Source organism: Tiliqua scincoides, chromosome 3 (assembly GCF_035046505.1).
Source record: "Tiliqua scincoides isolate rTilSci1 chromosome 3, rTilSci1.hap2, whole genome shotgun sequence".
Lineage (NCBI taxonomy): Eukaryota > Metazoa > Chordata > Lepidosauria > Squamata > Scincidae > Tiliqua > Tiliqua scincoides.
In genome coordinates, this window is record NC_089823.1 from 232782603 (window position 1) to 232810457 (window position 27855).

Here is a 27855-nt window from a genome sequence, read left to right on the forward strand (position 1 = left end):
ACACCCTAAAATGGCCCTCCCTGCCTCTGTTCTGCCCTCCTGCCACTCTCGCCACCCCATGTCCAGGCTGACACAAACTCACTTTGTCTGGGGATGGATTCAGTCTGTGGCTGCTGATGCGAGCTTCCACACTGGCCTGGCTGGCTCTCGAGCAACCACAAACATTCCTGGGCCTGCGATGGCCTCTCTCAGACTTTGGATTGAGCTCTCAGTCAATCACACACCCCCCAGCCATCTTTTTTCTAAACTAAAAAGCCTGCAATGGACTACAGACTTCTTTCCCCAGTAGGAAAATGGGGAGGGAGAGCCAAGTTTCCCCGCTTGCAGGGAGGAAGAGAACTGCAGCAACTCCTGTTTTTAACAACCCTAATTTCAGAATAGTTAAATCTGATTAGGGTAGGTGGAGCCAGAACTTACCCTGAAATGTGTTACCTGTTTCATGGACAGCTCTAGATGGCTGAATAAATAGACCATAAAATAAGGCATTTGTTCCTTGTGGCTGCATATCCGTTAAAGACGAAAACCACAACACCTGAATGCAACCTTTGTGAGTGTGAGAAAATTTATACAGAATTTTGTGCAGTACTACTCTCTGAACAGAGAAGCTTGTACGCTTTTGACAAGTAGCTGCCAGGGAAAGGTCCCTGCCAGATCCCCATCACCTATCAGGAACCAGAGGGATGTGGGAGAACTTCATTTACTTCTTGGACTGTCATGGAGCATTGAAGTGGGTGGGGGGCGAAGATGGCCAGTGAACCCAGCAACTGCCTGATCCAATGATGTTCAGGCTGTCGCTAAGCAGAACCTGAGCTATTGCTTCAAGTGCCTGCCATTGCTTTTTGGATTTTCGGTTCAAAACTTTCTGCTATGTGAAAGAACCGAAATTGGATCTTCTATGTTAATGAAACACACCCAGCAGATTTCTAATGTGTGTGTAGCAGCAGGAAGGGGGGGGGGATATCTGCATAACCCTTTAATCCTGCACCTTTTATAAACCCAGAATATCTCGCAGCTTCCGGGTAGTGCTGGCACAGGACCCATTTCATTAGTGCATCCCGCCTCAGAATGCCTTGCAACCTTGCATTGTGGGGTGTGACCTGGAAGCTGCAAGGCACTTGACATGTGCAGGAGGGCTTTCTTATATGACATTATATGGGAGGAAGCGTCCTTTCATACCCTGGTTCCAGGCCATGAAGCCATGGTCCTTCATGGTCAAAACCAGCATCTTGAATTGTTCCCAGAAACAAACTGGCTGCCCAGTACATTAGAAGGAGTAGTGGCCACATGGTGTCAAACCACCTAGCCCTCATGAATACACAGACAGCCACATTCTGCGCTCATTGCAGTTTTTGAACAACCATCAAGGTCAGACCCACATGGAACAAATTACGGTAATCAAGTCTTAATGTCACCCATCTGTTCAACAGATCTCAATGTCACCCATCTGTTCAACTGTTGTCAGGTCTGATTGATTCAGATATGGTTGCAGTTGGTACACCAGCCTAAGCTGGGCAAAGGCCCTTCTGGACACCATTGATACCTGGCCATCCAAGAACAGTGAAGAATCCAGGAGGATTCCAAAACTGTAAACTGTTCCACTACTTCATCAGCATTCACTGAAACAGAAAGACACTGCTGGGTGTTGTCTGCATATTGGTGATATCCAGCTGCTGGGTAATCTCTCCCAGTGTTTTCATGTAGAAATGTATACATGTAGAAAACTATACATGTTAAACAGCATGTATACATTTCTTGGTGTTATTTTGCTGTAGGACATGGCACAGGGAGAAAAGAGGAAGGAAGGAAGGAAGGAAGGAAGGAAGGAAGGAAGGAAGGAAGGAAGGGCTAGTGATTTACACATTTGTTGTTTACTGAGTAGAACGCTGAATTGGGGAATAGCAGCACATAAAAACAAGTTCTTATATCATTTTAATGGCCCTTGAACATAAAAACTGATCTCTTATTTAGCCTTCCTGCCCATGATTTTGACTGGAAGTTAGTTTTGTTTTGTTTTTAATTAAAGGCAACTAGGATACTCTTTCACTCTTAATTGTTTTTGCAAACATCTTTGCAATGCCATAAACTGACTGGCTGTTTACATTCAAATTGCAGCCAGTGTGGCTATGTTCACTTAAATTTTTTCTTTGCAAGGACAACATTTTGTTCATTTAAAAACTAAATTCTACTTGCACACTAACTACATTATTTACCGTCACAAAGAACAGTTATTTTCAGAGTAGTTATCCAGCATGGCCAGTAGTTTCATCCTTCGTACATTTAATTGAGGAAAAGGAACCTCTATACTCTCGTGTTGAATACTGGTACAAGGGCAATGCCACATTCATATTTTTATAATACTGTACTGTAGAATTAGCTACCAGTTTCCAGCTATTTCCAGATGAATCTTCAGTCTCATCAGCTGGGATGAGTGACTAGGTTTCATTAGAAATTAAATTTCATATAAACCAATCAGTCAGGTCTAGACTGAGTTGAAAATGGCAAGCTTTAAGGAAGATTTAGTTTATAGTTATGTTCTGGAACAAGGTATCAACTTTTAGCTAAGAGGTACATTGAATAATATTTAGCTGATGACTAAAGGTTGCAGCTCAAATTTAAAGGAAATTAAACACTATTTTATTAGATTTAAAGTCAAAGCTCCAGAAAAGGAATACTAAATAACAAATTAATACTACAAAAATTTATACCAGTCACAGAAACCAGATTTTCTTTTTGAAGACTTGAATTACTTAGTACAACATCTACCGTATTTTTCACTCCATAAGACGCACCTGACCATAAGACGCACCTAGTTTTTTAGAGGAGGAAAACTTACTTTTAAAGTAAGCCTGCCCTCCCCCTGTGGCGCCTGTGCAAATGAGGACCTTGCCCCCGGTGCGGACCTTGCCCCCTTTGTTCTCCGCCTGCCCTCCCCCTGTGGCGCCTGTGCAAATGAGGACCTTGCCCCCGGTGCAGACCTTGCCTCCAGTATTCGCTCCATAAGACGCACACACTTTTCCCCCCACTTTTTTTGGGGGGGGGGAAGTGCATCTTATGGAGCGAAAAATACGGTACTTATTTTCACAGAGCCATAGCTCTATGAATAAGTATCTATCATGAACATTTTGCTCAAGTTCAGCAGGCTGATGTTTCTCCATCTCTGTACATGTTTCCTGAGTGCACTATTAAAATATTTTCTTCAGCTCCTGAAATTACTAGACTCCCACTTTTGTTTTCATTGAAAGTTTTGCTTTTTAGGATGAATTTTCCTGATATTATGTGGGCCTTTTGTGTTGTTTCAGCTACCAACAGGAGATCAGTAGAAATGTCCAGTCCTCCGAAGTCCATTTCTGATGCAGAATTAGCAAAGAAGAAAAATGTCAAGAAAACTAAAAGCGGAATTAAGGTAAGAAGGTCGTGTTTGTGTTTATTTGGGATACAAATGTCTAGCTGAGAAACAATGTGAATACCACCACTCTTTGTTTTGGAGCACACAGCTTCTAGATGAATAGCTTCACATCAAGGATTCTTAAACACACCAGCCCCTAAGTGTCATTGGAGAGTGGGAGGGGCAGAGGCTGGCACATCATCAGGAAAGGGGGCAACATTTGGCTTGCCAGCTCAGGCATCAGAAGGTCTTGGGCTGGCCAGGCTATCAGGTACAGTGTAGCCAAGTTAAATCCTCCATTCTGTTTTCAGACCACTGACAACTGGGGCTTCTTTGGAATCATGACCAAAAGTATGTCTCACATACACCCACTTCACCCCTTTTGCTCATCATCCAGTCTGGAGAATTCTGGTGAACCTGAAAGTTTTCTGGCTACTTCATGACTTCTTAATTGGACCTATTAAAAGTATTATGCTTCTGTTCCCATTATGGATTTTTATATATGAATAGGTCTTAACTGAAAGAGGAACCAGTACCCTCTCTCAAATAAAAGCACTTCAGCGTATGTCGAAGGAAATGAAACACTTGCTTATTTTTTCTTCTTAAGTCACACAACGTGAAGTATTCACCTGTCAGTGATTGAGGATTGCAGCTGTGTAGCACAGTTCTGAATAGTTAAGACACTGCCTGCACAATCCTATGCATGTCCACTCAATAGTAAGTCCCATTGAATTCAACAAGACTTACTCCCAGGAAAGTGTGGATAGGATTGTAACCTGTCAGTTATGTTTGCTGCAAAGAATACTCAGGAACACACTTCTAGAAAACTGGATTAAATCAAGATCCCCGAATACAGTCCATGTACTGTTTCTACACTTAGGCTGCAATCCTATGCACACTTTCCTGAGAATAAGCCACACTGAAGACAATGGGACTTACTTTTGAGTTGACAAGCATAGGATTGTGCTCTTAATATATTTTCTGCTGAGAATATGATATAGCGCCCATAATAAAATAATAATAATAAACTTTATTTATATCCCGCCCTTCTCCCTAAAGGGACCCATAACCTGCAACATAGTGCTAAATAAGCTTCACTGAGTTCAGTGGTTTTATAACCAAGTGTGCATAGAATTGCACCCTTATCCAGTGCATGTTTTTACATACAAATCCCAGAGTGCTTTTATTTGCAAATCCTAATGAATTTAGTGGGGCTTTTCAAGGAATCTGTTGTTATACCAAGCCAGACTATTAATCTGCCTAGTACTGCATATACAGACCAGCAGTGCCTCTCTGGGGTTTCAGACAGAGGTCTTTCTAGCTTTACCTGAAGTACCAGGGACTGAACCCAGAACCTACTGCATGCAAAGCTTTATCATTGAACTTTTGACCCTCTCCACTACCTACAACAGGGGTGTCAAACATAAGGCTGGAGGGCTGGATGCAGCCCCCTGGAAGCTTTTTATCCAGCCCTCAGGCTCTCAGCTGCTGAGCAGGGCTGAGGTTTCACTGCTGAAACAGCAGCCCACATGAAAATTGGGCTCTCTCATATCTTGAAATATGATCAAGATTTGTGTATTTTCTCTTCTGTCATTTGCAGTTAATGAGAACAAAGTGCTGATTTCTGGCCATCAGCTGCTTAATGATGTCACTTTCTGGTAAATGATGTCACTTCCGGCCCTCTGCAGGCATCCTGAATGCTCTGCCCTCTGAATGAAACGAGTTTGACACCCCTGACCTACAATAACCATACTTACAACCCAATTCAATGTTGCCCTACTGCCAATGAGTTGCAGCACCAGTGGTGGGTGTTGCAAACCTACTGTAAAGCACATTTGTGTCCCCAAACAAGCGCTGGTAGGAGACTTGCAATGGCCATCAATGCTGCCGCAGGAGCCCCAACCATCGATGGGGAGAGAGTGAGCACTGTGCAGTGTGGGGGAGTGGGGAGAGTGGGCATAGGGGAGGCGTTTCAGGTGGAACAGAGGAGGAACTGGGGGGACCCTTTCCCCCATGTGTCAGAAGCCAAACAGAAGCCCAGCAATTTAGTGGCACAGACTTGAGAAGCCCCCTTGAGTATGCTGGGGCTTTACTTGGGGTAAGGGGATGAATGTGTGTGCGTCCCCAAGAGATCTGCCTGCCTGCTCAGATTCAGTATAGAATCTAGCAGTAGCCATTTGGGGTCACTGCTCCTGTGCTGGATAGGATTGGGCCCTTAGAATTGAAGTTAAAGAAATCAGGCCCAAAGTCAGCTCATTTAACATATGTGTTTCTGTTGAAAACTTAAGCAGCTACCGTAGATAAAGCTATGCAGTTTGAAATAGTTTGCAATATTTTGCAAGGAAGGACAATGAACAAGCAGAGCCATTATGCAGTAATATTGATTGCTCACTATGTGAGTTCACTGATGGTGGAAATATTTTCTAAGACTTAGGGCCCAATCCTATCCAACTTTCTAGCATGGGTGCAGCTGCAATGAACCCCAAAGTAAGGAGACAAATGTTCCCATACCTTGAGGAGGTCTCTGTGACTGCCTCCCCACCACAGACTGCAGTGCACTCCCCATTGGCACGGCTGCACCGGTACTGGAAAATTGGATAGGATTGGACCCTCATTTGGCACAGAAATGCATAGTAACCAGAGCAAAAGAACGCTATGCGTGTGATTCGCATACATGACAACTAATGTACACATGGGGAGATATGCCAAGTAGAAATGTTGGTCGGCCTGGGTGCTTAGAAAAACAAATGACATTGACAATTGTCAGTGTTCTGACTGCTAGTGTTGTACACAGTACTGAAAAAGGAACACATTTTAAGTAAGAAACCCTCTTGTTGCTTTTTCCAAAATCATCATCCAGATTGAAGTCATGCATGAAGCCAGCCAAGGCGGTTCCAGCAGAGTCTTGGTGATGAGCGAAAGTGAAGAGAATCTTTCTACTAGGAGGAGGTAAGGATGAAGCTAATTTCTACCAGCAGAAATAACTGGCTATTTAAACAACAAAACAAAATTGGCATCCCAATCCTAAATTGCAGTGGCACTGTGCTCTGTGTTTATCATAAAACATTTACTGGTACAGTAAATCATTGATAAATTACAACAATGGTGTAAGTCATAATTCTATCAGACATTTGTGAAATGTCTTAATATCTTCACAACAAGGTTCCTGCATTTTAAATATGGTATACCATTTACCATGTTTGTGTCTTTGAGCACAATCCTGTGCACGTCTACTCAGAAGCAAGTCCCATTATAGTCAATAGATTTTACTCCCAGGAAAATGTGGATAGGATTGCAGCCTTTAGCATATCGTACCAACTCAGTGACACCTCACAGCTGTTCTGTGAAAGGAGTTCACAAAATGGAATGTATGCATTTAACATTGCTTGCAATCACCTTGTTTTTACCTTTAAAGAAAGTAGCAGGCAGCATAATCCCTGCCATTGTTTTCATAGGTCAGGTTCTGGTCTGCATTCCAAACTGAATTTCAATTTCAAATTGAATAGGGAACTTTGACAGACTTTCAAGAACTGGAGTGGTGTAGAAACCAAATATATGAGCAGTGAATCCGGTAGTCTCTGATTCAAGTCTCACTTCTACCCAGAGTTCACTGGATGGCCTTAGACAAGCTACCCTCTTTTAGCCCAGTCTCCATTTGAAATATGGGGGAAGGATACTAGTCACTCCCTTTTTATTGGCTTGTTGTAAGGCTTACAAAATGCATATGAAGCTCCTGGCACAATTGTGAAAACACTGCACAGACAGAGGAACAGTCTTTTGCCAAGCCTAAAAAGTTTTTCAATCAGTACTTTTTCCTAAGGGTACTTCAGGTACTTTATATCCCTGGATAAAGTCATGCTTCCTGGATAAAAATACCGACTTCTCAAATATAATTGAAGTAAGCAACTGATTAGCATGTCACCTTCTCAAAGAAAAAGAAAGTTGTGTAAGTTGTTCAAGAGTGATTTTCTAGTTTTCCCCCAAGCTTCCAATTTTTTCCTTTAGAAAAAAATCCTAGTGGAACTCACTTTTTCCAAGTTTTCCTGGACCTTCCCATCTAACAAGAGTTGCTACTAGATTTCCACTTCATATTGGCTTAAAAAGCAGCAATAGCTGTTTTCCACAGCTAGTAGAGCTGCTTGGTCCACACTCCACACTTCTCTGCTTGTCTTTTTATTTATTTTTTTTAAACACTTCTATACTGCCTTTCAACCCCATGGAAGGAACCATCAGGGCAAGTTACAACGTATTTAAAGAAGCAAAACCTATATCTAAACAAAATAAAGTTGATTATAGTGAGGAGTGCTTTTTGACTAGTGCTGCAGCTCTGGTGAAATATCTAGCCAGTGTAACATTGAAATTGGACTACTGTAATGTGCTTTGCATGGGGCTACCCCTGAAAAATGCTGGGAATTCAACTGGTCCAGAATGTGGCAGCACTGGTTCTAGTTGGGGAGTAACCAGTCCATCTGCACTGGTTTACCAGTTTGTTTCTAAGCTCACTTCAAGATGTTGGTTTTAACTCTTTGAAGCTCTAAACAGCTTAGGATCAGCTAACTTGAGGGTCCATCTTTCTGTAAGAATCTGCTTGCCATCTCCGTTTATGAACTTCAGCTCTCATATCATCAGAGGTTCAGTGGGTGCAAAACAAAACAGAACCTTTTTGGTTGTGGCCCCCAGACTGTGTAACTCTGCCTTAGAGACCAATCTGACCTATTCGGGTTGCAGAGATATCACTACAATTACCCCTGCTGAGTTGATCTGTTTTTCTTTGGCTGTTATTGTCTTTTTTATGATTGGCTTGATTAGTGAATTGTTGTGAGATTTAAAATTATAGTTGTGTGAGCTGTTTCATGACCCTTCCAGAGGCTGAAGGGAGGGAAAAGAAAATATTTAAATTAATGCCTCCTGTTTAACACACGCGAGATCACTACATGATCAAGGAACTGAGAATAATAAATCAGGCATCAATATAATCAATAAGAATTTTCACTGCCTGCTTGAACACAGGCAGGTCATAAGTTACACTGTGAGCTGTGGTAGTACAATAGCCAGTGAAGTTGGTAAAACACTGTTGCAATGCACTCAAGAGCACCAGAAAAAACTCTGGCTACCATTCTATGCCAGCTGAAGCTTCTGGACAGACTTTGAGAGGCAGAGAGCATTACAGTAATCTGTCAGTCGAAAATGCTGACATGGGGTAAGTAGGCACACTATAAAGCACCGAACCAAATCACTTGTGCAGAAATAGAAAGGTAACAGAATGCATGTAAAAAAACTCACAACTGTTTATTGAAAACAAATCTTTACAAAAAAATGTGGTACAGAGCAAAGTGTCAAGTATAAATAATTGACTTTTTTTATAAAAAAAAAAAAAATCAAATAGCTGCAAACCAAACAGGTAAAAAGTAGACTTTTGTGCAACTGTGTCAAAACTGGTACCTGGACCACTGGTACTGGATTATTCAAGTGGATGCAATTTTACTTGTGATGGTGAGAGGGGAAAAAAGCTGTACAACAGCCCTGCGTTTGGAGCACTGGCAAACCTTTACGAGTTTCCAATCAGAGACAGAATATTCAGAGCCCAGAAGTTTAAGAAACTGTCTAGCTCTCCTTGCTTTGGGGGAAAAAAAGGGAGAGCCTTCATCATTTCTTTCAACTGTAAAACATGCTTCCTATGCCAGAGTAGTGCACCAGCTTTCTCAGTGTCCTTTAAAGCCAATAAATATTTTAAAAACACAGACCTGCTGTAAAAAAAACAAAAACACCACACATTTCAAATAAACAAAATTATAAGTGATAGCTTGCAAGACTTATTCACTTAACAACACAAATTCCACGGAAAATTCAAGGGCCTACTTGCAAAATCACAATTCAAGCATTTTCTGACTTACTGGATGGAATTTCAGCTAGTTACTGTTGATGTCATGTTAATTTGAAATGAATAAGAGTGTATGGAGATCTTATGAATCAAGTCTATATTTAGTTTACCTCACAATCGATACAGATGTGGATTTGGAACTAAACCCGTTGATAAGGAGCATGTCGGTCATACTCTTTGTCTAAAACCATGACTAAGATGTTTGCCTAGAGCTGTACAAGCCATAAGCCATGATCAAATCCATAAAATGGTTCCATCCCACTCTATAAAACAGAAGATTTGGCTAGTGCCCATGCATTTCTCCCAACAAGTTAGGATGAAACATTTTCTGTTGCCAAATCTTTAGTCATAAATCAGAACTATGCTGGAGGGGAAAGTATATGCTGGTTTACAAACTTGTCACAGATAATGTGTGTTTTCAATCTTTCTAAACTTTAAAAGTTTAGCACTTTCTTTACGCTGTGTAAGCTTGCACTTTCCAAATTCATGGTTTTGTTGGAGCTTCATACATGTAGCTTTTTTTATAGTCTTTGCAGAGGATAACTCCCATTTGTATTTTTCTTAAACCTGAGAAGTAGGAAACATTGGAAAATAAGAGGGCTGAAGGAAGGTTTACCACCAATGGACAGAGAGGTCAGTATATTTGCAGAGATAAGACTGACAGAGGTTATGCATAATTTTGTGCACTTTCAAAAGTGGCTTGGAATGCTTAGATAGGTCCACTTCAAAACACAGACACTCATGTCTTTAACAGGGCTGGTTTTAAAAAACCAAATTTTCATGCAAGTTCATTTCATAGTCACGTGAGATAGTTTATGGGATGTATGCATTTTTCCCATCAACCCAATTCCTACTGCAAAGCACTTTTTATGAAAGGCACCAGTTTGACAATGCAATAACATGTTTGCCTATTGTCAATGGTTTTGCAAGGTTCATTTGAACAATGTCTGAAGCAAGCATTAGCACCACTTATATGGCATCATTTCTTAAGTTTTTTTTAAAGCCATCAACATCCTGTTACAGCAAACCGCAAAACTATGGGATGCTATTTAACTGATGTATCAGTAACCTTTGCTGCATGTAATTTATTTCACCTACCTACTTTATCTGCTATTGCCAAGACTTATAATAACCAGGGGGAGAAATATATGCGCTTAAAGTCTGTATTCCAAATTACATTCAATTTCTCCCCTACAGGTAATTCAACATTTAGAATTATAAATTTTAAGTCCTCAACAATGGATATGTAGCTCAATCACTTGCAGAGACATAAACTATTATAGGTAGTATACCAAGAACTTTGGTGAAGTTGTTAAGGAAATAGTTTGGGGAAAGGTTTTCACATTTTAAGTTTATATAACATTTCATATTCATTTTGCATATTTCTCAGAAAAAATTATGCTTTTTCCATTAATTTTTGGCTCAGTAAGGCTTTTTTAAAGTATTCAAGTATTAGGTAAATGCAGCCATACAGGGATATGTGTCTTGGTAGTGTAATCGGCAGAGAAGCATAATGTTGACTATCCTGCAATATATTCTACCCCCAAAGCTGGAAGAGATGTTTCTCACTTTAGGATCTGTAGCCTGCTTCCAAAGATAGTGAAGGTCTTCTACATGTCCATGAGATGTCATCATTTTGTTAAAAATACAAGGATGATATATTACTTTCCCTTCTCCAGAAAAAAATGGATGATACTGTGGTACAACTCCCATTTTGTTGGCACAAAGACCCATGAAAACATCATCTATATAGAGACTTGTATTAAGAGTCTGAGATGCGTCATATACTTTAGCTGCCACATCACCCGATATAACATATGCAGCTCCAGCTGTGTAATCGGGATAAGCAGGCCAGGGATACATTTCATAAGGAACATAGTATTTGCTTGTCTTATCTCTTATGGGAGGTGATCCATGATGGACGTATCCAACCCAGAAATCCTGAACACCAATTTGTGCCAGATTCTGGAGATATTCCACAAGGTTTGGCATGTGGATAAAAATATCATCGTCTGCTGACATAACAAACCTGGCATGAGGGCAGTACTTGTTTACCCAGCTGAACTGCAAGAGTAATTTGTGGGTAAGGTTGTAAAAAGAATCCAAGAACTCTTGTTGAATCAGATCACCATACTGCTTGTCTTCCATTTGAAGCCTCCTCTGCATTTGTTCTCTCTGTGCAGAGTGTCTCTCTTGTCCTAAAGCAAACAGGGTCTTTATGTTTGCATTAAGATGGGAACGAATGTATTTTTCATTACCCCATGTTTGGCGAATCTTGTCTCTTCGGTGTCGGTTTTCAGGTGAAGTCTTCACAAATAGCAAAAGGAGAACATCTTGATCTTGACACTTCTCCTTGTGGTTGATCAAGTACCAATAGCCTGCTATCCTGTCCAAGTTGTCTCTGTTGAGAGTTAGGCTTTCATTCACAAAAGCATAGTTGTTTATGAGGTATCTGTAAGAGTAGGACTTCATGTGGCTTACAATAATATTTTCCTCAAGTGATCCCCAAAACATCATGAGAGAGAGTATAAAGCAAGTGGCACATATTTGCACAAACTGGCATTTTCTAACTCTCCTGGGATTAACATACATTCTGATCCTGTCTCTTGTTTCCAGTTTCCAATTCCAGTTAAGGATTTGTATTTTTAAAAAGAGTTCTTGTTTCTGTGAAAGAGTTTACAGGCTCCCTTTCAGGGAAAGTGTTCATTGTAGATGCATCTTTTGGATGGTGGCTTTAATGAAAGTCATGCATGAGGATTTCACAAGTCATCTTGCTTTAACTAGTGTTTTGCTAGCACTGAAAATGTGCAGAAGACTCTACGTAGCAGCCCTGGCCGAATAATACGCTTCTTTCTGTTGCATCTGCAGCTTCTGATGCAGCTGATCCAACTATCACCTCAAAATTAAATGTTCTCTTACATCTTCAGAACACAGATGACCAGGATAATCTGCAAGATACAAAAAACGAAACATCATGTTTAAGCAAAATGTTATTCTGCCTTTAAGTGCAATTAATAACCCCCGCCCCCAAGGAATCTATAAAACACAGACCCAGAAACACAGGAAAATCTTTCAGACAAACCAATCTTAGGGTCAAGCTGTATGCAACAAATATATGTAACATGGTTGCTGCTTCCCCATGGGTCGAACCCATGTCATTCTGGAACCAAATAGAAGTTCCATCACCTGGGTAAGCTGTACAGCTCTTTTCCACCCCGGCTTCTCCAGTACAGAGGGTAGAGTCATTACTCCCTGTCGACATGTTCCTGGCTATCCATTCAGTATACAGCAATACTTCCAAATGCATGAGGGATACATTCCCCCAAAGTCAAGTACTGTGTGAAACAGCACTATAGGAGGTACCATTGACAATGATGCAAGAAACTGGCACTGACTGGTCCTGCGCTACCTGTGTTCACTGGCTGCAATAGCCGTCAGTCACACCTGGGTCAAAGAGTGCTATAATGAAATATTTTCTAAAGCAAAACGGCATTAGGAGAGGCATTGCTATGATTGTTCCAAGTTTTGTAGTTCCATTAAATTTTTCCTATAGCATGTTGCATACAAACTCAGTAGTCCTTACAACAAACAGTATTATGCCATCATTGCAGAATAGGGAATTGATGAAATATAGCAATTTTCTGGAAAAAAAATTGTTCTAACCTATAGCTACATATTTTACTTTTTTAATTTTCAAGTTTCTATACTGCCTTTCCCCAGGTAACAAAATCTAGTGCTCAAGGTGGTTCACAACATAAAGCATACTTACATAATAAAAACACATCACATATTAAAATCACAGTAGCATAAATAAAAAATTTGAACAGCAGCTTAGAATGCCAGGTAGTAAAAGATTCAGCAGACCCCACTTGCTATCCCTCCTATCAAATTCCCTCCTGAAGCCATTTAAAAAAAAAAATCCAGAGAGCAGACAAGTCTAGAAAAACTGTCTATGAAGAAAAATATTATCCTCTTGCTAATTCACAAGGCTAGTATACAATATATACATACAGATAAAATCTGAACCATCTTTTACACTGGATATTAACATCACTTGGTCAGCGAATTAAAAATCCTAGCATTACTTAAGTGATCTGAAATTTGCAGAAAACAGCAGGATTAAAGTTAGAAGTATAGCAGCACCCTACTTCAAGGAGGTAATCCATTCTATAAACACCACTGTATTGTGAAAATATTGTAATGTGAACTCAATAATGCTGGCCATTATTAACTAAGCTATTTCCCTCTCTAAAAGGCTATTTTAAAGGGGCCTACTGTACTCTTTAGGAGCTATTGTTGTGTTAAGTATGGTCTTAGGAGCAGAAAACTACTTAAAAAGTTTGCATTTGCTTTTAGGCTTGCTCTTTCCTTCCAGCACACAGAGTCACCCTGTTAAAACACAAAGACTTGCAGTCACTGACCAGCTTATCACCCTGGGGGTTCTGTTGGAAGCAATCATAAGTCCATCATACAGGAAATAACCCACTTGTATAGCAAGCCTGGCATTGCCAAGTCCATCCATGATTTGATAGCATTGTGAGCCAAACATAAAGTAGGGTTCCACTGTACCTGGTTTTGATGTCATACAACAGAACACTATGGGGGGGGGGAGAAAGTACAGTCGTTCTTATGGGTCGCTTAACAACCTTCTACTTAACGATAGACAGCATATATGATAGTGGTCAAAGCACAAGCAGAGTGTCTGTTAACATAGAGTTTCTTAATGCAAAAAAGAGGTAATCTATTTCCAGTACCCTGTGCAGCCAGCTAGTGCCTTGTAGTGAGTGTCTGTTTACACAACAAAAGCACTAGATTGGGCTGAATGTTCACTTAACAACCTAATCACATAACAGAGATCACAGAATGTACCCCCATCATTATGTGACATACACCTGTAGTTTTGCCTCATTCCTACAAGTTGCACACACTATGCACAGCCCTTTCTCCTTGGGAGAAAATCAACCACCTTAAAGGTTGGGAAGGTTTATGTATAGATGCTCCTGCAGCCAGAAGGGCTCTGTACAATACCAAAGGAAAGGAATTTGCATTAACAGAACTCATTGTCATTCTCCTCATAGCCAGGCCCCCATATTTAAAATGGTGTATTTTACACTTCACACTTCAACAGTGTGAAGCTCTCCCCCCATCCCCCGCAGCTGTTGGCTCTACTGAACAGCAGCAGGGCAGCTCAACTTTACTCTGAGGCAGGGACATGCAGTGGGCCAGAAGGCAGGTGAGGCAGAGCCTCCCCACTGGAGTCCTTTGAAAAGTGCCACCGCCATGCGAGGTGTGCAAGCACTCACAACCCATGCACTCTGCTTGCCTGCTCCTCTGCCCTTCCTGCTCTGCGCGTGGGTTGTGGGTGCTTGGGCACCTTACACAGTGCTTTTCGAAAGACTCCGGGGGGGGGGAGGCTGTGCCTCACCTGCCTCCCCACCCACTGCACATCCCTGCCTCAGAGTAAAGCTTGGACATCCAAGGACAAGAAGCCACACGAATGCTTATGTCAACAAAGAAAGAGATGAGAAAGAAGTCATTACCCCTGGTGCGAAGGGTGCCTTCTTTCAGCAAAATGACACATGGGAGGCCATATATTTTGGAGCTGGGGGAAGGAGGCAGTGAGCAGCAGCTTCCCTTAACCTCAGGCAACTCAATATGGCTTCTTGCCCTTTGCAAGGGTACTTGCCCACATAATCCAACACAGCATTTACAATCAAATGGGCTATCACCCTTAGATCTAAAGTGATCAATAGGCCTCTATTAACCACAAAGGATGACCAACTTCATTCATGACACTCATCTACTAGCCACCATTATCCATGACAGCCAGAACAAGTTTCCTCAGGAGAAGTCCTGAGGAAGGGATTTGCCACAGTGTACTCATGTCAATCCCTTTCACATTTGGCCAGGCACAGAGACAAAAGGAGGACAGGAAGGGCAGGGTTGTACCTCAACATGGAGGTACAGAGGGCAAGACAGGAGTGGCAGAGACTCCAGCCGCCATTTTCCTTTGCATGAGGGAATACAACAAGGAGCACGCCTTTCTGCCCCCTACATTCCAGGGTCCTCTCTGGAAACCAGGGAGGGAGGGAAGAACCCACAGAAGTGGCAGTTACGCCTTGTAGCTTCTTGCCTCAGCTTTACAGTCTGTGGCAAGGAGAATACTACAGGGAGGTTGAGGTGGTGGGTTTCACTTCCCTCCTCAGAAGGTTCTTTCTAGTCTAAAAATAAGGCCACACACCCCATTGATAAACAGGACAAGCACACACATGAGTTGCCCCAAACATCCAGGTTGGCCCTCTTGACAAGAGACCATGTTTGAAGCCGGTTAACAGAAAGATGCACTGTGCAACCCAGTGATTTTCAACCTTTTTCATCTCATGGCACACTGACAAGGCACTAAAATTGTCAAGGCACACCATCAGGTTTTTGCCATTTGACAAAGCACACCATGCTGCCAGCGGGGGGTTCATAACCCCACTGGCCTTATTAATAAATGATCCTCCCCCAAATTCCTGTGGCACACCTGTGGACTACTTGCGGCACACCAGTGTACCACGGCACAGTGGTTGAAAATGGCTGTAACCACACTAGAAGACAGGCAAGATGGTGTTGTCTTCACCCATCAGCCACACTGTAAGCCAAGCAGAGACCTGACCTCTATTGCTGCCTAGTTGTACAGACACTTTACAAGAACTATGGTGTGGTTTTGCCCTATTAGCAGGAACATGTGGTAGGTGGGTGGGGGGTCAGGTGAGGCAGAGCTTCCCCATCAGAGTCCTTTGAGAAGCGCTGCCACCGTGTGAGGCACCCAAGCACCCACAGCTCACGCGCTATCCCATTAGAGCAGTGTTTCTCAAACTGGGTCGGGACCCACTAGGCTGGTCACAAGTCAATTCCAGATGGGTCCCCATTCTTTTCAATATTTTATTTTTAATATATTGGACCTGATGCTACCATGGCATGTGACTGCATTTGGGGAAATGTGACAGACCTGTACTTTTAACAAGCTACTATGTATATTCTTTTAATGATGATAGTCAATGGGACTTACTCCTGGGTAAGCGTGGGTGGGATTGCAGCCTAGGATTGTTAAAATTTTCCTGCTTGATGATGTCACGTCCGGTCATGACATCACTTCCAGTGGGTCCTGACAGATTCTCATTCTAAAAAGTGGGTCCTGGTGTTAAATGTGTGAGAACCACTGCATTAGAGGTTTGCTGGTGACCAATGAGAATGCATTCTTGGTCATGGGCCTTATCCTGTGAGGCAATGCCAATGCTCTCCTTTGCAGTCTTTTGGCAGGACTTCAATTCCAGCAGGGTTTTGCTGGCTTACCTTCCACCACCATACAGACACCATGTCTACCTGTCTCTCTGGTTGGATATGCTTGAATCGGTATTCTTTTCCTGCGCATCTATAAAAGCCACTATGAATTTCCTTTAAGAATGGTGGATATGAAAATCTTTTAAATATATGAGTAGCACAGCTCATTTATTTAAGCATGAGAGAACTGTCACTAATGAGATAATTAGTGGCATACTTGCTAAAGGGGTTGAACCACCACAGAAACATAAGACAATTGCAGCATTTATGCGAGGTAATATTAATTGCAGCTTTTTGCCATCTCCTAGCCTGTATCCAGCAATAGAGAAAGTGACTTTACCATAAATCTGAGTTTACCCAATGGAGGAAATATCACACCAAGGCAGATCTATTGTCAAAACAGAAAGCTGGCCTCTGTAAAACATCATCTTTAAGGCATCATATGGGCCAGAGCAAGGGTCTCCAAACTTTTTGGCCAGAGGGCCACATCAAATATCTGGCATGATGTGGAGGGCCAGAAAAAAAATTTAAATATAAAATTTAAATAAATAAATTAGAGATGGAGCTTAGATGAGTGAACAAGTGAATGAATGGGCTGATTCATCCAACCTCTCTGGCCCTCAGAACACCCTCCAGAAACAATCAAAGCACAGTTCTGGTCATGTTCCATTGAGTGGGCCAGAGGCTTTCAGGGTACAAGAGGTTGGCCGCTGGCCGGAAGGAGGCTTGCTGCGGGCCGCATCTGGCTCCCCAGGCCGGGGTTTGGAGACCCCTGTGCTAGAGGATCAGTAGTTTTGAGATACTCCATGCAGTACAAACAATACTCCAACACAAGGAAGAAAAATCGAAAGTGAAAAGATAGACTGGTTTTATTTCCTTTATGGAACCAGTGTTGCCAGTTAGAGCATAGGCATGACCAAGGTTTGCAGTACTTTTTTTTTTTTTTAAAGCTGCACATTTAACACAAATGAAATCAGCATTTTCTTTTGCAGTTTGACAAGCTCTATTATTTTGGTTATGTAAATTACACAATCAAATGAATTAAGAACTCAGCAGTTGCCTACAACAGAATGCCATTACAAGCTTAAATGTCAGCTAATACTCGAAAGAGAGAGAAACCAGAGTATTACACTGAATCTCTACATATTAGCTGCCTTTTTTTCAACTGGGGGTCAGAGAGGGGGAGAACACTATCTCACTACCTACTATATTGACTGACAGTGTAAATCATATCCTAACCCAGCAGTTTTCTCCCTAAGCCAATCATTACTACCTTTATAAAGCTCTTTCCACAGACTAGTCTATTAAGCAATCCCTGCATCCCGCAGATTTGTAGTGTTCCTGGGAACACATTTCATTCATGTGCAATACTGGCCCAGAATGGAGGTCTCCACTGTTGCCCCCATAACATCCTTAAAATAAATCCTTAAATACATCCTAAAATACACCTGTGTGTATTTTATTTTATACACCTGTGTATTTTATCCTTAAAATACATCTAATGTTCACCTGAATATTCTCCAGAAAATTATTGGAAGTCATTACTTATCTATTCCCCCTATAGTACAGATAGGGAGAAAAAAAGTTGTTTAACTTTGCAGCCTAGGATTGTTAAAAATTTTCTGCTTGAAGATGTCATTTCTGGTCATGACATCACTTCCGGTGGGTCCTGAAAGATTCTCATTCTAAAAAGTGGGTCCCGGTGCTAAATGTGTGAGAACCACTGAGCTAAAAGGTACAGACTCAAATACTCCTGTGTGGGTTACTGGCATGTGGGGAAAATGTTGCATGTTAAGACCAGCATAAACACACAACAAAGTCACATATTTCTGCTTGGTCTGCTTCCTACTTCAGGCACAGATTCAGTCCAGAGAGGCTGTGTATTTTTGCACAGTTATGGTGCTTAACTACTGTTTCAGCTAGTCTTTGTTCCTACAGCAGCTTCTCAACTACTTCCACACACACTCCAGCTGTTTTAAACTCTGGCAAGTTTAAAAAAACAATATGGGGTTCAAGTACAACTAAGATGCTGAATGCCACATCTCAAAAAGGACATAGTGGAAATGGAAAAGAGAGCGACTAAGATGATTACTGGGCTGAGGCACCTTCCTTACGAGGAACAGCGTTTGGGCCTCTTCAGCCTAGAAAAGAGGTGCCTGAGGGGGGACATAATTGACACATACAAAATTATGCATGGGAAGGATAAAGTGGCTAGAGAGATGCTTTTTACACTCTCACATAACAACAGAACCAGGGGACATCCACTAAAATTGAGTGTTGGGAGGGTTAGGACAGACAAAAGAAAACATTTCTTTACTCAGCGTGTGGTCGGTCTGTGGAACTCCTTGCTGCAGGTTGTGGTGATGGCATCTGGCCTGGATGCCTTTAAAATGCGATTGGACAAGTTTCCGGAGGAAAAGTCCATTACGGGTTACAAGCAATGATGTGTATGTGCAACTTCCCGATTTTAGAAATGGGCTATGTCAGATGCAAGGGAGGGCACCAGGATGCAGGTCTCTTGTTATCAGGTGTGCTCCCTGGGGCACTTGGTGGGGCCGCTGTGAGATATAGGAAACTGGACTAGATGGGCCTATGGCTTGATCCAGTGGGCCTGTTCTTACATACACCCTTTCCTCTCCTTATTTCATATGAATCTGATACTCATACACACAGGTGTCCAACACTTAAATAAGTGGGGAGCACTGAAATGAGGTTACCAACTGCACACAAGAGCTCCCACATTTAAGCAGCTCCTGGACCAGGGTTCCCATCTTTAAAGGCTCTTGCACTGAACAGAATTTTAAAACAACAGAGCAACTTCTGTGCTTATCACAGACCCCTTACAAAGAGAAAAAAAATCCCAGCTTCCCCAAAGACTAAAACCAAATTACAATACTACATGTAACCGAAAGAAGAGCATACTTTAAAATTTCTCCCTGTGGGCTGGGCAGAAATGGGTTAATGTCTGTTTGTATAATTCATATGTACTATTCAGCTTCCCAGAATCTTTCATTACTATCATCTTCAGAACAAATGTTCCTAGTACCATCATATACAGGATCAATAAATCCTGTTAAGTGTTTGCAGAGACAGTATGTTTAGCAGGCAGTGTTTTGTTACTTTAAGAAACAAACAAGGATTCATGCATCAGGACTCTTTGGCCTGATGCAGGCATGAATGCTTTTAACCAGGGAAGTTAAGAGCACCAGTGCGGCTAGAGAGCATTGGACTAGGAGCAATTCCCCACTCAGCCATGAAGGTGGCTGGGTGATTTTGGACCCTACCTTGCAGAGTTAAGAGGATACAGAGGAGGGGAAAAGCAATGCACTGCCCTGAGCTTTTTGGAGGAGGGGTGGCATATAAATGTAATAAATACATTGATAAGAGTTAGAAGGGGGCTGCAGAATTCCATGCTCTTTTCCCTTCCTCTGGCACCCACCCCCATGATGGCTTTAAATCATGATTAAGGGTTATGTCTCCATTAATTTTAACAACCTATATCAGCAATTCCTAAATTTACCCTGGTCAAAGCACTCTTCTTTCATGGAACCCAGCTGTGGCAGTGCCACGCACAAGAATCTCATGATCTTGGTCCGACCAAGATGGTGGTGCCCAGGAAAGCCATCGAGGACATCCCATGGTACCCCTGTGAGTTTGCCACAGCACAGTTTGGGGAACTCTGGCCTATATGCTGATTAGCACTAAACAGGGTTCTCATTTTCAATGCCAGGTTGCTGGAGGCCCTAAGGCACAGTCCTGCACTGGGGGCCCCAGAGCACTCCTGCCACTCCATGGCTTTGCATTGGGAGCTACCTCTATTGTCATTTGTAGCCTTTGTAAATCTGTAGTGCAAGATGTAGGGGTGCTAATGTTACACACAGGAACTGGCTGCATCCATGGCATAATTGTAATGAGTTACAACATGCTTTACAAATAGCTTTTAACACCAAACTCTAAAGACACAGGCTAGCAATAAGGGTCATACCATTTTGCATTTTTGAAGGATCCCTGCCAGAAAGCAAACCTTCCAAAAATAGAAGTGGTATCCCTTGAGACTGGTAGTAGCAGTGCCCTTATAACCCAGAAGCCTTCCATAGCAACTGGGAGGGGACCTGACTCAGCCCTTCCAAGTTGAGCTCAGAACCAGTATCTATTTTTTATAAGTGCTTTAGGATGCAGTGATCACAGGATAAGCCAGTTTTTGACAACCAGTGATTGCCAAACAGGTTATACTCACCCACCACTGTGTGGTGTTCAGCTTTCAACAACACGAGCCATACTTAAGGCGTGCCGAAACAAATTCTAAGAGTAAGCTCTCAACCCATCCCTAGATTGAAGGGACTGAGGCAGGACTACCTCAGTCCCTTCAATCTAGATTCACTGGGCCCTTCTCCTGTCGCCTACCAATTGCTTTACTGAGATGTGATTCCCCTCAATCCCCCTCCCCAAATTCCCTCTCCTTGGGTACCATATGAACTTCAGTGATATGAGCGAGATGTTAACCTTGAACATAACCACGTGCAGTAGCTTAGTATGACTGCTGGGCAGACTTTTCAGAACAAGTATTTTCCCCCCCCCATGTCCTTTGTTGTCATTCCAACAGCTATAGTGCTCCTTCTGAGGGGATTCCTGCAGTCCTTTGGAAATTTCAAAGGACTTTTGCATAGTCCTTTGCATAGGACTTGTACATGAAAATTATTTGCAAAGTCATATCATGGGTCTGCTTTACACATGCAGCAGCTGCAGGGTGTGCTGGAGATAGCATGTGTTGCTGCTGCCAGACTAGTATCATATGGACACATTTGCGTGAATTGGCTCTATAGATAAGGCAGGGATCTGAAGGGACTTGGCGCTGCAGCCTTCTGAAGTTCATTCTTCTCAGTTCATTGTCTATAACAGGCAGGAATGGATAATAAAGATAGCTAACAACCAAAATTCAAGTTTTAAAAGCCCTACTACTATTTGAATAGCAAATTGCAAATGGCCTGTTATCCAAGTTAGATTCTTCTGGGTTCATTGTCTACAACAGGTATGAATACAGATAGCTAACAATGGAGGCAATTATACAATAAGCTTACACCCTTTATCTTCTTTAGTTCACCTTTAGTTCAGGTGCCCCTCAGTTTCTCAGTATACAGCAAAAATGACAGTGTATTCCTCATGCATTGAAAAGGACCAGACAAACCACAACAACCCATTAACTGCTTTGGCACACTTAAGCTAGCAAGTGCCTCAAAACACCAGTGACACTTTCTTGGTGTTCCTAATTTCATGCTCCCCAAACATCAAGTTACATGCAGGGTTGAGAGAGGTGGGGTTTCCCTTCTTTCCCAAGAGGTCAGTTAATCAAGCTAAACGGCATCTTCCTTCTCCCTACTAGAGATGTCATAGAGATGGGGATTCCCCATTTGACTCAGAGATGCAGGCTTCCCTACTAACCGCATACTGTGAGCAGTACATAGTTGCTCCATTGGGAGGAAGCCACTCGCATTTTACAGCATAGATAGAAACTGCAGCCCAGAGACAGCAACTTTACCCAAATAGGAAAGACAAGACCAGGTTTTATGGTGCAGAGATCTTATGGTGCAGCAGCCCCTAGCCTAGGCCATATTGCACCAAACAGTAGAGCACAATTCAAGAAGTCACCTCCATTGTTCTAATCAGGTCAAATTGAGTAAGGATTTGACTCTTGCAAGTCCAAGTGTCTGCCAGCTGGAGTGTTTGTTTCATATTAGAAGCACAAGCAGTTGCTAAGTGGTCTGAACATGTTCCTAGTTCCTCTTGAATTTACAGGATGGGAGCCAGAGGTTCTCATACAGAAGAGTCATTCTTCAGTCTAAGGCAAATCTACACCCGTAAAGACAAACTGATTTAATTGTTACTCCCTTTCTTCAAGAAATCCTGCAAACTAAAGCTGGGTGAAAGATGCATGTCCAAGAATCTAACAGAAATCTCACCAATTAACAGGATTCTTTTGGGAGAAAAAAATCCATGGAAAATTAGACTGATATAAAAGCAAGTGTTACTCTGTAGTGTAGGTAGAACAGCATGAAGAGGACAACATACTCCTTTCTGCAAAGATCCAGGATACAGCTGAAGAGGTCCAGCATGCTTCGACCCAATACCAAGGACAAAGAATTATTTTCACTTGAAGTTTTTTCTAGGGAAGATGTTTTCCTACATTGTCATTGACACACAGACTAAAGCAGCAGTTGAGATCAAAGGACATGAATGTATTTTGTGTGTGCTTTTCTCTCTGGCCATTGGGGATATTGAACCTTCAGTCTCTAGAAGTCACAAGGCTAGATTCACGTAGAGGAACTCCAACAGCAGGGGAGATGGAGAACATCATCACATGGCTGTTGCAGGAAGGGTAACAGTTTCACATTCTCTTCTCTTTGAATAGGACCAAATATTTATTCTGTACTGTACAGGCAGACATCCAAAGTCCAGCTGAAATGTCTGCGTGACTTCCTCTTTGCCGACGATGCAGCTGTCACTACCCACTCTGCCAAAGATCTCCAGCAGCTCATGGATCGTTTTAGCAAGGCCTGCCAAGATTTTGGACTGACAATCAGCCTGAAGAAAACACAGGTCATGGTTCAGGATGTGGACTCACCTCCCTGCATTACAATCTCTGAGCATGAACTGGAGGTTGTCCATGACTTTGTGTACCTTGGCTCAACGATCTCCGACACTCATTCTCTCGATACCGAGCTAAACAAGCGCATCGGTAAAGCAGCTACCACGTTTTCCAGACTCACAAAGAGAGTCTGGTCCAACAAGAAGCTGACGGAACATACCAAGATCCAGGTCTACAGAGCTTGCGTCCTGAGTACACTTCTGTACTGCAGCGAGTCATGGACTCTCCGCTCACAACAGGAGAGGAAACTGAGCGCTTTCCACATGCGCTGCCTCCGACGCATCCTCGGCATCACCTGGCAGGACAAAGCTCCAAACAACACAGTCCTGGAACGTGCTGGAATCCCTAGCATGTATTCACTGCTGAAACAGAGACGCCTGCGTTGGCTTGGTCATGTCGTGAGAATGGATGATGGCCGGATCCCAAAGGATCTCCTCTATGGAGAACTCGTGCAAGGAAAGCGCCCTACAGGTAGACCACAGCTGCGATACAAGGACATCTGCAAGAGGGATCTGAAGGCCTTAGGGATGGACCTCAACAAGTGGGAAACCCTGGCCTCTGAGCGGCCCGCTTGGAGGCAGGCTGTGCAGCATGGCCTTTCCCAGTTTGAAGAGACACTTTGCCAACAGTCTGAGGCTAAGAGGCAAAGAAGGAAGGCCCATAGCCAGGGAGACAGACCAGGGACAGACTGCACTTGCTCCCAGTGCGGAAGGGATTGTCACTCCCGGATTGGCCTTTTCAGCCACACTAGACGCTGTGCCAGAACCACCTTTCAGAGCGCGATACCATAGTCTTTCGAGACTGAAGGTTGCCAATACAATACTGTACAGGAGATCTTTATTGCGATGCTTGATAAAAAGATTTATTCTTATAAACAGAATATCTGTCATTGAACTGAAACTGTTGGCAAAACTTACACTAGCCAGAGCAGCACAGAACTCTTTAGGAACCACTACCTATATGTTACATCTTTAATCTGTTTCTGCCCGATGTTGCATATATGCAACAGGGATCAAATATGTACACCTGTGGGCTGGGCAGAAATGGGGTATTAACCAACAAGACCCAAGGTTACATCAAGGTATTTACTTTACAGGTCCTTAGCATGACCCCTATTTTGCAGCTAAGAACTGAGACTAGAAGCAATAGCGACTTCAATGGGTGACATTTCACCCATCAGCCACAGTACTAAAGGGAAAAGAAGCCCAAATGTATCCCTCAGCAGCACTTTACAATAGCCTGCTTCAGCTAAATACCACTTCCCATTTTTCCCCCTCTGCACTTTTACTACAAGTCATTAAGACACAAGCCCCCGGCTCATTACCCCAAGTATTAACACATATATCACTTTGCAAATCGAACACCATGGGACAGTTTAGCAAACCTTTGGTCATATTACAGCCTGTGCAATGGTTCACAGTGCCACCACCTCTTCCTCTAAAGGGTCACATAGCTGGTAGTGTCTTCACTGTGATGGAATGCAGGGTGACCAGCTATGCATGTTACTCCACACATATCACTTGACATATCAATGCCACTTTTTATTTTTTTGCAAGTCTCCACATGGCCTACCTGGGAATGCACAGGACTGAACATAGGACCTTCGCTGTCCAGCACCAAGCTACATCCCCAACCTTTGAAAGGCCAGGGATGGTTCACTGTGCCAAAGCCTGCAAATATCTGCAAATGCTGAGACATTTCCCTTCCCACACGCACCTCTTCTCCTCTTCCCAGATTGGGTAACGCACCAGTAGGAAGAGAATACAGAATTCAAAATGTCCATTCTAGTCTAAGGCAACACTTGGGAGGGCAAAGCCCCTTGCTCAACAGCCACTGTGGCAGAAATACAGCTATGCCTACAGCCCTCCAGAGGTAGAGCTCAGGTTTACAATCATGGGTACCAGTTACATTCTGTGAGAGAGGAAAACAGGAGCTGCTTGATGTACAAAACCTATTACAGCCACTGCTGTGGTGTCACCCACATGACACTCAGCTCCTTCCACCTGAAGAAGAGTCCTATGTGCCTTGGCAGCTTTGGTCATGCCAGCTATTTTGCAGTTCAGCTGCAGGGGGCAGAAGAGACTAGTGGAGTCTCTGAAAAGCAAAAGCACCCCCCCCCCCAATGCAGAACAAGTGTGAGAGGGGCTGCTATTGAAACTCTAATCCTCACCACCCCCACCCCCCAAACACAGATGGGTTATTATGTTTTTTTCTGCTTAAGGGCCACAGGGAGCCAAGCCCATCCCTAAAGACCCTCAGGTGAGGTAGAAACAATCAAGAATGTTTCTGTTTCACTGTACATTTTGCTTGGGGATACGTTTAAAGATCACTACCACCCATTAGGAAATTCTCTGGTTTGCCTGATGCAGAGATTGCCAAGAAGCTCCTCATGGGATCTAATCCACGATTTACAACTTGGAGTGCAAGTTTCTCAGTAGCTGCCTGTGTAATTCTCCAGGCCATTATCAGTAATGAAGGATAATTCTAATGTCTACTTTTCCTCTTCTTGTTTTGTATGGAATTAGTACTTTAATTGTTAGAATTTTAGTTTCTTTTAATCCTCATTTTGACACTTAGTGACTTAAGCAATGGTGCTTTTATACTGCTATGTTTTGTCTGTGCTGGTCTTCAATCATATCAATAAATTAATTGACTCCTGCTGGCCAAGGAAATCGCACTACCTGCACAAGAGCCCCTTGGAGGCACCCAGCAGAATATCCTTTTCTGCTGGTGACCGCCCCTCTCCAATTCTGTTCTGGAAGGTGCAGAGAAAGCAAGGGAGGGGTGAGGAGAGAAGCCAAGCCTTGGTTGAGAGCAGTGGCATAGCTTGAGGGGGTGCAAAGCACTAAGTTTAGCAGGGAGCCTCACTGCAGCATGCAAGGTGCCCCTCCCCCTTGGAGCCAGGCCAATGCCTCCATTTTGCTCCCCCCACCTGGAATGGCTTCAAAGGGGAGAGGGAGGGGCCACTAGGACACTGAGGTGAGTTTCCCTTCAAGACTTAGTGCTTTGCACCCCCCTCTAGCTATGCCACTGCTCAAGAGTCCTATCCAAGCCAAGGCGACAGAGTCTGGGAAGCTTGTTCCAGAAAAGTTTCCCTCCCCAACCTGGGAATGCATCCTCACCAGCCTGCAGGAAGAGCGGCTCTTGCTCTCATCCAGGTATGGGGACATTACATTGCATTGCTCCAATGGCAGGAGCAGCAAACCAAATGGAGCTGGATTTGCTGGCTGGGAACCATCTCCGAGAAGCCAAAGTGCAGCAGCATTTGTGAGGCAGGCTGGTGGAAACTCCAATCTCTCCATTGTTTCAAAAGTCTGTTTCTTCTTCAGTGCCACCTTGAATTCCTTTGCTGCAAGCTATTCCTTAACTACAACAGAGCTTGGGGGTGGGGGGTGGGAAGGAAAGGGGCTCAGAAGATAGCGATGCCAGCAAGCACAAAAAAGGGCCAGGCCACCGCTGAGCCCAGCCCACAGATGTACACATTTGATCCCTGTTGCGTAGATGCAACGTTGGGCAGACATGGTATAACTTCAAGCAAAGTTTCCAATGAGCGTGGCAGGAAGCAGCAGCCAGTTATTCCACCTTCCGGGAACCCCAGTTACCGAGAAGCTGAGGAGAACACTGGCCAGGCAATGAAGGAGGAAAGAAGTGCTTTCTTTGCCCAGCTCCTGGAAGGAAGGAAGGAATCAAAAAGCAGCAGGGTTCCTGGTGCACCACTTCATGATGGAAGAGAGCTCATTCTTCCCTGAAACAGCAGTTTCACAACACAATCCTACAAATGCTACCAGCTAAGATCAATTGAACTTAGGCTACCATCCTCTACACACTTTCCTGGGACCAAGCCCCCTGAACATAATGGGACTTACTCTTGAGTAGACCGACTTTGGAGTGGGCTGCTGCTTCCCCAGAGAACTCCAGCCCAATCCTATGCATGCTTACTCAGAAGTAAGTTCCACTATAGTCAGTGGGGCTTACTCCCGGGAAAGTGTGGACAGGACTACATCCCACAGTGGTGTAAAATGCAGCCAGGATCAAACGGGGAGAATAGTTGCGACTAGTCACTTGTAACTTGCGTTCAGACTGGAGCTCCAGATTTCAAATCAAGTCACTCGCTTTCCTAAGGGCACAATCCTAGGCATGTCTACTCAAAAGTAAAAATCCCATTGGGTTCTATGGGGCTTACTTCCAGGAAAGTGTGCCTAGGATTAGAGCCTAAACTCCCCCCAGATAAATCTCTCTCCCCCCTTCACATGCAAGCAACATGCACTTTGTTCCACCAGCTACTTGCTCAGCCTCACTAAAAGAGTATATAAGGCAGAAGGAAAAAAATGCTCACCAGAAAGCATCAGCGAGGAAAAGGAGCCAACAGCCTTCCCTGCACGCAGACATCCAACCCCACAGAAATAGCGCACGCCTAAAAGGACGGCAAAAACCTCCACGCTCCCAGCAACAGCTCCTAGCAGCGAGTCTGCCAAGCCCAGCAGCCTCATTCACATGCAGCCCTGCGTCAAGGCTGAGTGAGGTTGTCCCAGCAGCTGATTGGTCAGCGTGTAAAGCTCCACTCATCCAGAGGAGCGCTCCTTTGTAAAAAGTGTTGCAGGAAGCGTGCAAACTGCTTGT

The 27855-nt window shown here is 43.3% G+C and overlaps 2 protein-coding genes across 2 annotated transcripts in view; one reads left to right on the top strand and one right to left on the bottom strand.

Moving 5' to 3' along the window:
* Nucleotides 1-27855, top strand: part of LOC136646006 (guanine nucleotide exchange factor DBS-like) — a 221996-nt gene that overhangs the window by 97856 nt on the left and 96285 nt on the right. The window contains exons 14-15 of the mRNA XM_066622524.1: nt 3300-3403; nt 6246-6334. Coding sequence (XP_066478621.1) covers nt 3300-3403; nt 6246-6334 — 193 coding nt within the window. The remainder of the gene's footprint in view (nt 1-3299; nt 3404-6245; nt 6335-27855) is intronic.
* On the bottom strand, nt 8713-27650 carry B3GNT5 (UDP-GlcNAc:betaGal beta-1,3-N-acetylglucosaminyltransferase 5). Its single transcript, XM_066622525.1, has 2 exons — nt 27572-27650; nt 8713-12214 (listed from the first exon to the last, which is right to left on the bottom strand). The coding sequence occupies exon 2, from the start codon at nt 11856-11858 to the stop codon at nt 10719-10721; it is 1140 nt and encodes a 379-aa protein (XP_066478622.1). The 5' UTR covers nt 11859-12214; nt 27572-27650; the 3' UTR covers nt 8713-10718.

Bases quoted from the DNA above. Each gene is read 5' to 3' on its own strand.
- B3GNT5 (XM_066622525.1), bottom strand. From the start codon at position 11,858: ATGTATGTTAATCCCAGGAGAGTTAGAAAATGCCAGTTTGTGCAAATA.